The 13,318-nt window shown below is 40.5% G+C and overlaps 1 protein-coding gene across 2 annotated transcripts; it reads right to left on the bottom strand.

Annotated features, from left to right (window-relative positions):
* Window positions 1-261: 261 nt before the first annotated feature.
* On the bottom strand, window positions 262-13,138 carry LOC116313605 (transcriptional coactivator YAP1-like). 2 transcript variants are annotated; one of them, XM_031731357.2, is made up of 9 exons: window positions 12,569-13,138; window positions 12,009-12,238; window positions 9,924-10,123; window positions 9,017-9,171; window positions 6,468-6,569; window positions 6,127-6,230; window positions 5,789-5,907; window positions 4,642-4,742; window positions 262-4,350 (listed from the first exon to the last, which is right to left on the bottom strand). In XM_031731357.2, exons 2-9 carry the CDS (start codon window positions 12,207-12,209, stop codon window positions 4,172-4,174), a joined length of 1,161 nt encoding a protein of 386 aa, XP_031587217.1. In that variant the 5' UTR covers window positions 12,210-12,238; window positions 12,569-13,138; the 3' UTR covers window positions 262-4,171. The 2 variants fall into 2 exon arrangements, with proteins under 2 accessions (XP_031587217.1, XP_031587218.1); XM_031731358.2 differs by lacking the exon at window positions 6,468-6,569 and having other exon boundaries at window positions 12,569-13,134.
* Between the last annotated feature and the right edge of the window lie 180 nt (window positions 13,139-13,318).

Raw genomic sequence — 13,318 nt, 5'->3', positions numbered from 1 at the left:
ACTTCTGCATTTTGGCTCATTTTTTGTTAATGAAATAAATGGAATATATCATTTATTACTGCTCCTTTGAGGTTGTGTTTAATTTTAAACACCTGCTAAGGACCTGGTAAATTTATTGTTTTTTAATACGTAAAAACCTCAGAACTGTAAGGGAGAGTATTTTGTTTGTTATCATGAATTGTCAAGCGGTTTTGTAGACGAGGCAAAGCAAAAGAAACAAACAAACAAACAAAAAAAAAAGTACAATACAAACTCAGCACATCACAAGAAACAATGTTTTTATTTAGGGGTACGTAAAAGTTTGTTAAACAGAAACTCCTTTAAAATGATTACAAAGAACATTTATATAAATCGCATGCATAAAAAGGTATAAAATAAGTCTGATCGCTTTCGAACTTTCTGTAAATAGGATAACAAAAGTCATTATATGTAACATACATAGCAAGTGTCATGCATCCTCAGATAAATATTAGGCTAGGTAGTGTGTTGCACTATGTGTATGAGCAGTAAGCCACTCAGTAAGTTTGGTACTTAAATTTAGGAAATATCACAAAACATTGACTGTGGGGGAGGGTTAATTATACCTTTTTACTCTATAATGTATACTAATAGATATATTTAACAATGCTGGTTAGAAGAAATGCTTTCACCAACAATTAAAAGCTTCAACTTTAGATAAAATATATAAACACACACTGCAGAAACAACAGAGCAGATAAAAAAAAACAAAAACAGATTATACACTTCTTACATAGCTTTACTAATAAGGGAGAATTAAACTGCTCCCCTGCTGATGCTTGCCTCCTGCATTGCAACTTCAGATAGCATTTTCAGTTAGAGTAAAATATATACTACGAACACAGCATCCGCATTTAGTATTTTTCTTTTTGGAGAAGTCACAACAGGATCTTTGATTTATGCTGAAGCACGACACTTTTCGCTTGAGCCACAAACAATTATAACTCTACAGTGTGGCAGCAAATCAATATCTTATTACCACTAAAAAAAAGATTATTTCTTTATGATAATATTGTATTTTTCCTACTATTCCAGGCATCTAATGCATTTCTATCCATGCAAAACTGCTGGCATGATGTTTCTTTCCTGTAAAACACACTTATCTACATCAAGTAGCTGTAGACTGTGAAACAGGTTAGTTGTTGCAGTTAGCTGTAATGATTATTAGTTCAAATTAAATTTTACCGGTTAATAAACAACAAGCCCAAATCAAAGACTGCATCTTCTACAAGATATTCTGAAAAGAATATAATGTAAATCAGACACATGACTTATCATTTCATTGAATATGAGAAAAGCACAAATAGCCTTTTGACATCCTCCAGTTTAATTTTGATGCATTTGCAATTTGGGTAACACTGGATGCCTGAAATAGTAGAAAAGTCCATCTGAAAAATAAGCAACAATGATAAAAACTGTAGCTGATTTGCAGTTGAGAAGTTCGAACTTGGCTTGCATGTTTTTCCATGTGGAGGTGGTGCTTTGATGTTATACAAGGAGAATTATTAGTATTGCCTCAAACCAAAAAAGGGAATAAACCAGTTTAATTATCAAAGCTGGAGGAATGCTGGCAGATGATTTAATTTATGTTACCAAAAAAACCCCCCACAAAGAAAAGGAGTGGACAAAGCAGCCACACGCTACGCAATCCAGTATAACAAACCTCTAGCACATACTTGTGAAGTTTCAATCCAGTTCTGTGTGCACAAAATCACGGGAATAAAATGCAACCTAACATGGCAACAAAACAAGTAAAACCTGTATGTTAGTAACTGTATATGCAGAGATTTTACATCAGAGTTTCTTTTTAGAACAGAGATGGGCTAATTAGTTAATAAAGTTCATCAAATCACCAGATGAGTCAGGATTACCATTTGTCGGGGGAAAATCCTGTATTGTGAGACATTGCGTTACACTGATCATGAGATCATTCACTGAAGATGTTCTCTGTAACAGTTCCTCTCTGTGTGAGGAGGACTCCTGAAAGCAGACTATATTCTAGTTTTAGTCTTCAAACTAAGACTCCTTTGTATGGTGGCATCACTCTGTAGCTCTTTTTATGATTTTTATTTAATGGCAGGCTTTGAATTGTCAGGTCTTTAGACAAAGTTTTAATACTTCTGCTTGTGAGGATTTCAAACGACTGTTTTTAAGGTTTGGAAGTAAATGAGACTCCTTTTAGCATCGTCATTCATGCCAAATTCTATAGAGTCACACCAAATGAGTGCATCAAGTCCCTAAACCAGAACAGTGGTAGCTTTTCAGCAGGGGTCTTTAGTCAGGTATAACCCACCTAGTGTTAGTTATTGAGTTTGATTGCTTAATTCTGACCCTTGCTAGGAATGTTTTGTTGTTGTTTTTAGCACTCATGTACATTTAAAAACCTGAATTTAGAGGCTGTTTTGACATAGTAACCCACTAAATGTGTGTGTGTGTGTGTGTGTGTGTGTGTGTGTGTAACCAAGCGTCGCATCGCTTCTGTACCACTTGTATTCTTTTAAAATGCTCTTTTTGTGAATTCACTCTGTTTTTTAAAGTACCCCTAATATGCTGTTGTTATTTTTGTGAATGTTAAAAGGATCTTATTGTAGCAATGATGTCTGTGTGTTGCAAACATGATATCAGCTGTAGAGTAAATAGGGCTGGCCTGTACTCTTGTGTAATACCACTTTGAACCACAAGATGGTGCACTGTGTCAGTGTAGTCTCTAATCTGTGTGAGCTAATCTGCTGAGTTCAGCATGAGATGTTCAAACATGATATAAGTTAGTGTTAGTGTGTCTTGTGTACAGAATTCATGCTGCTATCATATTGAGCCTAATAATTTGGGTAAAGTCTAATTTTAAAAAAAAGAAACATTAAAGTTCATATGTCTGGACAGTAACACAAAATATTTTAAAAAGCACATAAAAGAATGTATTTCTGGGTGTATGAAGGCTTGTTAATGGCACAGTTTTTTGTAGTTGATGATTAAACATAATTAAAATTTTTAGGAAGTATCTCAAAATTTTAACTTAACTTGGAACTTTAAGACAATTTAAAAATGTAAATTTTGAGATAAATTTCAACTTAGATCTGCAAATTCTTTCTTTCTTTCTTTCTTTCTTTCTTTCAAGTGGCAGAAAAACTTCCATTTTGTTGTGTGGACAACTACTGTAAAATTTTGTTGTAAAATGCTGCCACCTTGTGGTTAAAGTTTTTTAAAATTAATTTTTGCATGCCACACCATGTACTGGACTTCATAATATTGCTTAACAGTTTGAGGGGCTTTCTAAGCAGTTCAGGCTTTTCCTCCGTTACTCATCTAACTCACTATGTAACACATATTACCCACTTGGCAGTTTTACAGAGCCCAAAAGCAAACATGAGGAACTAGTTAAATCCAGATGCAGGCCACCATTATATCACCAACAGAGTTGGTAATTTTAAATGTACCTAACGTTAGAGTTATTCGACAGAAACATCATTAACATAAGTTAAAAACTATAGGAGTGCTGTGATTTTAGCCTTAATTACATGCAAAATGCTCTCTGTGAGAGAAAATAATAAACTATTGAATTTAATCCTAATGTGAATAATGCTTTTCTGCTTCCACCCAACGCCTCTTAGACTGTTAAAATACCTGTTAACTTCATAACCTCAGTGTTTCCTTGCTTTTGTCATTTCAACCAACCAAACAGAGCAGCCTTTTAGTGACCATCTTAAAGAGACAGGAGTGTAAATAACAAGGCATTTTTAAATGTACAGTTTGAGAAAAACAGCATTAAAAAAATCATTTATAGATTTTTCTAGTAAACATTTAAAATAATATTCTGAGCCTGTAAATGAGTATAAACAGGGGCACTTTAAAAGTTTGTTACAAACCAGCTACCAAGTACAGACTAAAAAGAAAGGAGTGTTATTAGAAAAATGAAAACATGGATGTTCTGTCGTGCTTCTCTTTAAAACCAGGGCCAAAAAGAGTAAAATACCAGCAGCTTACCACCTTCTTCCTCAGGATGTGAGTAGTGTTAGGTTATCCATCACACAACGGTAGCATATTCTCTCTGTAATGTTGTTCTGTACCACCTTTGGAGCCAAAAATCCACCAGAATTCTCAGTCACGTTATGGAAATTTGATGCCAAATTACATTTGGACCAGTGGCTGGTCGTGTCTATAGCCAGGTGAGCAGGCTGTCTCTGTCCATGTGCGAGCCGGAGAGAACGGTCTCCATGTCCATCAGCAGGTCTGAACTCAGACCCTCTGGGATACAGGGCATCAGCTCCTCGCCCTCAGACATCGGGAGCACGGGCATCGAGTCCTGCAAGGCCATCGAGGGGGGCTCCGAGTCACCTGAACGAATTAGGAAAATGTTGCTTTAAATCAACAAAAGGTTCAAAAGATTTCAAACTGCACTGAATTTCAGTTTCACTGTCAGTGGCTTAAGTTGTGACACATTTACTCTCACAAAATAACCCCAACTAAAAACAAAGGATGGCAGGATAAGATCTTTACACTATGTTAATCATTAATTTGGTTTAGCTAGAGTGTGGACGGATGATTAATCAAAAGCCTCATTTCCCCACCACAGAAACCCAAGTCTGTGTTTTTGTGTCATGGATGTTGTGTGTTTAGGTACATTACCAGTGTCCATGTGCTCCACAGAGCTCAGCATGTGGTCCGTCGTGCGGGGTAGGCTGCTGACGCTCAGACCGCTGTCAGTGCTCTCATTGCGAGAGTGAGCGCTGCACAAAGAAACATGCAAACCACAGTTACCTTGTTTTAGCATCTTGGCTCACAGACTTTAAAGAGATTACAGATACAACATCTTTTTCTGGTGACTGAACTGGCACTGCCTTCTAGAAATATTAATTTATGTAGTATTTGTTTACAGGCGGTGACCACAGATCTTCGCTCTCTCGTTGCCCCTTCTGATGGATTTTTCTTGGTTTCTGATGGTTTTTGTTAGTGTCCTTGTTGGCTCATTCAGCATGGGATATCCATATGTGGAGTTGCAAGAAGGTCTGCTATGTCTCCTAGTACAGTCTCAAGAGTTTGGTGGAGCTACCAGGAAACAAGCCTCACACACACAGAGTTGAAGAGGGCATTTACCAGACTGGCAGGTCCACCACTGGCGCCTGTTTTCTTCATAGATGAGAGCAGGTTCATGTTGAGCATGTGTGACACCTTGGTAAATGACAGTTATAATGCAATATATCATCTGGGATTAGTGATTGCCAATCCTGGATTGGCTGCAATGTTAAGCTGTGAGCACAGGGCCCACTAAAGGATGTTGGGCCCCGAGGTCACCCAGCTAGAGGTCATTCTGTAGGGCTTTGGGAGCGCTCCTCCTCGTACCGGTGCTGCTGTTGGGTTGAAGACCTTCTAGGGCACTGTCCAGCTCTTCTTGTATCTCTTCATATCTTTTCCACACTCTGAGGCGGTTCTTGTGGTGTGACGTACTCCGGTGAAACCTGACTGGAGCTCTACCATCTCACAGTACCATCAGAAACAACAACACCACCCAAAAAAAACTACAGAAAACTCAGTCAGTAGGGATAAACCACCCGTTTTTTTTGTTTTTTTTAAGGGGGGGGGCTTTTTGTTGGCTTCCCACTTAGTGGACATGGAATTTCGATGGTTTACGTTTCACTGGACAGACTGATTTCCCTGACATTTAAAAGGCTTTTGTTATGCTGTGAAGATCAAGTTAATGATTTTTTTTGCTGGGGGTAAACACTTCTAAATTTCTTATGAGTCAACACCCATGACTTCAATGATCACCACTCACCCATTAAGTGTAGGTTCGTGGTTTGATGCTCTGATCCTGACATCCAGAGACGGGATGAGTGTCTGTGCGCTCCTGTCGTGGTCCATCCCGCCGGGCATCTGGCTCCTTCCTCCTACATCCTGAAATGCAAGACGCACACACCTACTTGCATGAATTTGTGTTACACTCAAACGGAACACTGCAAAAAACTAAAACTTCATTATGGTCTAATTTCCTGTTTGATATACAGCATAGGACCACTAGGTAAGCTAAAAAAGGTTATCTATGCAGCAGCTTATGGACACAACTGTGCAATTTAAAATGAAGCGCAAGAGTTTGGGCGCAGTTTGACCCCTGACCTGTGGTGGGATTTGCTGAGGGATGCCTTGCTTGCATCTGAGCCTGTCCTTTTCCTGACTTTGCTGCATTGCCATGCCGAGGATGCTGGGGTTCATCTTCTGAGCTGTAACACAGAAAACGACAGGAAGAGATGCTTTTTGAGAATTACCTGTATATTTTTCACAACATTTTAGCATTTACAGTTATGAGGAAAACTTTTCAAAACTTTGCGATCTTTCTTTTTAAAATTTTTTTATGGCTGCCACAAAGCAACTTGTGATGGTGGACATTGGAACAAAATAGTTCTCATTGACAAACAAGAATTGTCAATTTAGGAGACACAAATTTGATAGTGTGCTACCTAGACGCGGGTCGACCCATGTGGTGGTCTTATTTATGTGATCGATGTAGTACATCTCTCCATCTGCAGTCACAGCCTGCTCCCAGCCTTCAGGCAGTGGACCTGAACAGCAGTGAAAGTACACAGTGAGAAGGCAAATGGTAGATGGAGAGCATGGAGTACTGAGAAAAAAAAAAAAAAAAAAAAAAAAGAGTAGAATCTGGCCCACGTCCTTTAATTTCTGTGTTGTCTCTAGTTTGTAAAGATTTTATGGATAGAAGTGAAGGTTAGAGGGTAAATACTTACAGTGTTTCCTGTGAAGGAAAAATACTCTAATCTGTGTGAATCCTCGCTGAATGCAGTGCGTTTAAGACATTGGGGAGGTCACTACTCTCCACTGTCCCGGGGTGGAGAGACAGAAAAGGACTGCACAATTTTCTTTTTTTTTTTCTTTAAAAAATGCTTTAGTTCACCCAAATTACAACAGAAAAATATAGAAGTCCTCTTTACAAAAGCACCATCACCATTGGAAATTCTAGAGACCACATAGCAGGTTTTTAAACAGGAACAAAAGGGATTCTGACCAATTACTGTATATGAACAGTTTCTTATACAATTTTTAACTTCATGATCGAAAGGAGAAACAAGCTGACATAATTCAACCAATTTTAAGGCAGATTATGTTATTCTAATCTGCTTTAACAATCACTACTCATCTACACTGGTGATTATTGAATCAATGCTGATGTCGCTTCAATAATCACGTCTGTCTTTTGGAGAGGAGCATCTGGAGGACTTTAATTTTTGATTTTAAGGTCTTTCTCACTGAACGCAGCAGGCTGTCGCACGGTAAAGTTACATTCAGAAAATTAAATAAGCAAAAATAAATTTAAAGTTAAACTTTTGTTTTGAAAGTTTAAAAGAAAAAAAAAAATCATAGTACAAAGAAAGTACATCCCCCACAATTTTAGGTTTCACGTATCAGGACATGATAATAAAATCCTTAGTGGTTTCTTAAATTATTTAACTTCAACTTCAGATAAACAACAACATGACATATTTATTTCACAAAAATTATTTATCTAATAAAAACAAAAGCAAATGCAGAAGCAGTGTGTGAGCATCTACGTATGATTCAGCCGATTGAAGAATAACCTTTAGCAGCAAGAACATTTTACTGTTGAGTTTACCAGTGGTCACTGTGGAGGAAGTCTGACCCACTGACACAATGCTGAAGTAACACATTCGAGTCTAGAATAGGCTGATATACAGAGGAGTTAGTAGTTCTGTGGCTGTAAAATGAGCCCAAATCATCACACCTCCACCGCCGTACTTGACGGTTAATGTGAGGCGTTTGTGCTGATGTGTTTGGCTTTTATGAAACGTGATTGTGCATCATGGACAAACATCTCTACTTTGGTCTCGCCTGTCCAAAGGACATTGTTCCAGAAGTCTTTTGGTTTGTCCAGATCCACCTTGGCAAAGCCGAGCCATGCAGGCTTTCTCCTGGCAACCTTTCCAAACAAGCCTTACCTGTTCAGTCTTTTTCTAACTGTAATGCCATGACCTTTAACATTTAACAACCAACTGAAGCCTGCCAAGTCTGATACGCAGCTCTTTTTGTTGCGGTTTCTCTGAGCGTTGCGTAATCTGACCATTGTTGGGACATCCACTCCTGAGAAGACTGGCAACTGTCTTGAATATTTTCCACGTGTGAATAATTCTCACTGTACAATGAAGACCTTATATAACCTTATAATCCGTTCCAGATCGATGGCCAGAAACCGCGGCTTCTCTAAGATCATTGTGGTTGTCTTTGTTAAATAAACACTCAGTCATAGGTGCTCAAACATGGTGTTGATCAATTAATCAAGTGCATTTGCTATTACTTCACCTGGAATTTCCTAAGGAAACAGTCAGGGACTACTTAGCTTTTTCCCCCACACACTACTTCTGCATTTGACGTTTTTTTTTTTTTTTTTTTTTTTTAAAACAGTGACATGATGTAATATGTCATGTGTTGTTGTTGTTGTTCATCTGACGTTGTATTTAACTAATTTTAAGACCGGTTGATTTTTTTATCATTTTCTGACACATAAATGTAAGAATGTACACAGAAATCTCTTATTGTGCAGCTGCATCAAAACACAGCCTGGTTAAAGTCTGGCCGTGTACTTTGTTTCATGCAGTCCCCCATGCTGTCTCCACGCACATTTACAGTCAGTCTGTCATTTGCCCCGTCAAAAAAAGCAAAAGAAAATATATAAATAATTGCAATTTGGGTGAACTGACCTTTAGATTTTAATTTATTTAAAGATAAGATGGTCCAATTAACTGGAAAACCTGCATCTAAGTAAGGAAAACTCCTGATTTCGCTCGGATGAAATCCAAGAGTCCCATCTCTGTGATTTTTCTCCCACCAAAATCACCAGAGCCACCGAAAGGATAAAGAAATCCCACCCAGCAAAGACCTGATCCACCGGAGGTGGAGTTATTATCAGAAGCAGGTCTGTGCTTTTCAAAGAAACTGGACGGCGAGCTGAGGTTTGTAGGAGCTAGCAGAGTGATACCTTTCTCTGGATTGATGTTTTGTGGTTGCGTTGTAGGTGCTGGGTTGCTGAGGGAGTGGGCATGGACCGGAGGGCCAGAGATGGGATGCTGAGCCGCAGCTGACTGAAGCTGTGCCAGGCGAGGGTCATGCCAAGTGGTTGTCTTATCCAGGTGACTGAAAAAACACAACAAGTCTAAACGTATCTGTGACTGTTAAACTACTGTAACCTGCTGGATAAGGAGTCCTGGACCTGCTTTACCTGTACGACCAGACGCTCACACACTCGCACAATCACATTCACACAGACAAATGACAACATTCGTGCTGCTGCAAACTACAATGACCTTTGTCAGGAGTGTCAGCTGCCAGGCCATGTGCTCCTGTGAAGTTACAACCGCACTGGTTGCAAAACTAGTCGGAACATTTTCTGGCTGCATGCAGCTAATTTGTTTCAGGCCTTGGTTACATCAGCACTCCTGCATGCCTCTCCTCACTGTTTCCCATCACTTTTTATCAGATTGTTTGCACTGCTTTCTGTTGCAGGAAAAAAATCTAGTGAAAAATCTAAAGAAACGTTTCGTGGTGCAAATATAATTAGCGGTGAAATTGGTCAGTTTGATGATCCACGTAACCTGAACTACTATTGATGATTTTAATCATATTTTTACAGGCAGCTGTCAAGCAAAAGTGCAGCAAATCTGACTGTAAATTAATCACTTGAACAATCAGTGTGATCAAACTCTTATAAGATGCCACCTTGAGATTTGGAAAATTGTGAAAACCACTTGTTGCAACACAGGATGAGTGCCAATGCACAACAGAGAGGACCTGAACAAGACGAACGGGGCTCCTCCTACACAGGAACCTTTCTAATAACCTGCAGAGCATGAGAGATGGAACACAGATAAACTGGAGGTTAACCTTACTTGAGGAAGTAACGCTGGCCAGTCGGCGTTTTGGCCATTTCCCAACCTCGGGGGAGTGGCATGTCATCGGGTATGATTGGTGTTGCTGCTACATCTGCTGCTTGAGTGGAGAGGGAGTTGACAGGAAGGGAAGCAGGGGAGGAATGGGCGCGGACGTGATGAGGAGCCTGGGAGCCGCACACACCTCCATCTGAACTGGCCTGACGAGAAACAAGCAGGGTTAACAACTCTGTCACGAAACCACAAACGGCAATCACAAACATAAACCGACCGGATGGACAACAAGATCTGGAAGGAAACCAGAGTGAGCACTAAGAGGAAGAAGATTTAAACCGGTCATGTTCAAACTCAAGTGCTAAGCAGTGCTGTGCACATTATTAGTTTTACTTTCCACACAGTTGTCCAGAAGTTACTGCTGATCAAGTCTGACACACTGCAAGAACTCTCATATTAGAGTCACATCTACAAATATAAGAAACCGTTTAAGGAGGTATGACTGATGATTGTGAAATAAATCAGTGTTATGCAATTTTAAATGATAAAGACATCTGTGAAACACAGGTGCTTTGTAGTCACAAGAAAATCCAAATGTTTCTCCCTGCGGCTTCTGTGAATCTCACCAATACCTTTATAACATATAACAATCTTCTTAAAGCTGCTCCATCTCACCCTGTTCCTCTGTCACACCAGCCCTCTGCATCTCCTCCTTCAATGCATCTACAAACTTCCTCTTTTCCTCCTGCCTGGCAGCTCCATCTCCAACATCTCAGCCTTGCCTCTCTAACTTTGTCTCCATTTCTCCACTCATTTCTAATCTTCTCCATCCTGGTCACTCCCAAAGAAAATATTAGCATCTTCGCTCCTGCCACCTCCAGCTAACTAACATAGTAGAGTTAAGAACATATCTGAACACCTTAAATATACAAAAACAAGGTGAATCTTTAGATACAGTCATTTAAGGTTTTATGCATACAGTGTTAAAGTGAAATCCTCGTTAACTTATACATTAAAAGTTGGTAAATTCCTACCTTTGATAATTTTGCAGTGTAACTTACAATCTAAAAAAGCAGCCACTTTTGCATAAACCTGAAAATGTCAAGCCTGTCAGACATAGGGAGCCGTGCATCATTTTGCAACACAGCTGAACGGTTTACTGTGGCCAGAAGGACTACAAATATAAGACAGCTAACACAACAGGTTAAAACTATCTCTGTAAGAGTAGGAATCATACAATCATCAGTCAACTCATATCATCTTCTTAGAGTCTCAACACAAAATACTGAACCCAGAAGGCATTCAGCGATGAGAAAAATGGAAAACAATCCAATAACCTCAGTAAGACAGTCAGTCAGGACAGACACTGTTTTGAACCCTTCTTTTTTTCAAGAGCAATATTTTACGCTTGTATTACGAAGCGGCAGTCTGCGATAGCTGGCTGACATTTCTAAGACGTCTCGTTTTGACACTTAGATAAACAGATGAAAGCAGCAGGAAGATGGAAGCAGCAGGAAGTGTTTGGTGTTTTTGCACAATAAATTCTGTTAAAGTAAACAGCTTCCCTTTAAACCCAGAGCTGCAACCATTTACCACCCATGTGGAAGCAGGAAGGAAAGCAACAAGATTCCCCAGGTCTTATAAAACGTACATGTGAAGCTGTTACTTACCCACAAAACCGCTCCATTTTTACTTTTTTTTATTTCTAATATTTGTTTTGCATGTAAAAACAGTATGCATATATATATTTCAATTAACCTTACTCAGCTGTACATCTAACCTTTAGTCTTTCCAGTGAAACCAGAGAATTTTCCCCACTGTGGCGTCTTATAGATGAAACCATTAATCAAAAATAACCTAAAGGATCAGAATGTAATGCATCAGCTCCGTGTGTTTCTAAAGTATTCACCCCCCTCCTGCCTGCTCATACAGAACAAGTCGTGTCCCCGCTCTGTCGGACTGCAGGTTTTTTGGATCGCTTTGCATCACTGTGGTCACTGCACAGCTGTGATTTGCCATGAGTGTAAGAGTGTAATGCAGAGTCTGCTCTGTAAGCCCGCATGGTGAGAGAACAGCGGCTGTTTTTAGTACTTGTCTGGAGTGGCCCCGGGGATCCGGCTGTCTGAAGAAGGAGTCCGGCAGCTTTCTCATCCTCATGGGGAGAGATGAAGGCTGTTTGGCCGCGTTGGGGTTCATCACCGCCGTGAAGAGGGCCTCCAGCTCCGTCTGCGAGTCCCCGCGGACGTGCACGATCTGCTGCCCGGCCGGAGGCGCGCCACGGTGCGCGTCCATGTCGCCAAAAGTTTGCTGTCGAAACAAATCTGTCGAAAAAGTGAAATAACGTAAACAAACAAGGAGAGAAAAACCCCCACCGGGCTCGCTGAGACTAAATCCGTCAAAGTGCTGGAGTTATGATCGGATTTGTTTACACTTTTTGCCCACCAAACCCCCCCCTCCCCAATAACCACCAACACCACCCCATTTGAACTTTTGCGTCGTTGTGAGTCTTTTCCAATCTCTAATGTCTCGGAAGTCAATCAGATGTGAACAGATTACCAATCATTCTGTAAAGAAGTCGAAAGAGCGCATTTTAAAGCACGGATCTCAGAGCAAACTCAGTCTCAGCGGTGGACAACATGCCTCCCACATACCTTTAAGCAGCCAGACCGTTTCCCCCCCTCTCTCTGTATTCCTGCAGAGGAAAAAAATAAGTCGGAGAAATCTCAGCCGGGAAAAACAGTCAGGAGGACACCCAGGTCTGACGCAAAGTCTCAGCCGAAAACCTCCCAAAGTAAAAGAATAAACGCATAAATGGAAGCTGGTAGGAGAAGAGTGGTTTCTGCGAGACCTCCAAACTTTTTTTTCACATCCAGCTTTCAGTCTAGATTCCCGTGATAGTGCGAAGGGGCGGGGTTGCAGGCTTTAAAGCTGCCGCAGTTGCAGGGGAAATACTTCACTCCTAGGACAGACGTGTGAACTATCAATAAGAAGGAACTGAAAACGACTTTGAGTTTTTTTTTAACACCTCCACTTGGATCATGTGAGTCACTTTCAGCCCTTACAATGGACGGAAATGAGCGTCATTCTACTTTCTGCCTAGATTTTGGATTCCAGTTTGTGCGGTTTTCCAGTGCAGCTGATGAAAGTAGCACAGCGCCAAATGTGGATAAGGAGGGAGGTGGGGGAAGAGACAAGCGCAATAATATACTTGCAGGGGTTAGGTGGGTGGGGGATCACTTCTTGACTCTGGGCCTGGGTCTCGTTTGGTTTGGGGGTTGGGTGGGGAAATTGGGAAGTTGTACTGAGAAAACATCCGCCCCTGATGAGGCCAAGCCAGCCGGAGCCTGTTTGTCCCGTGCAGGCACGCAGGACACAGCGCCTGCCTCTAGTGGAAAACACGC

The sequence above is a fragment of the Oreochromis aureus genome, linkage group 10 (assembly GCF_013358895.1).
Source record: "Oreochromis aureus strain Israel breed Guangdong linkage group 10, ZZ_aureus, whole genome shotgun sequence".
Classification (NCBI taxonomy): domain Eukaryota; kingdom Metazoa; phylum Chordata; class Actinopteri; order Cichliformes; family Cichlidae; genus Oreochromis; species Oreochromis aureus.
Note: the sequence above shows the minus strand (reverse complement) of the source record. Positions and strands in the feature narration are given on the sequence as shown.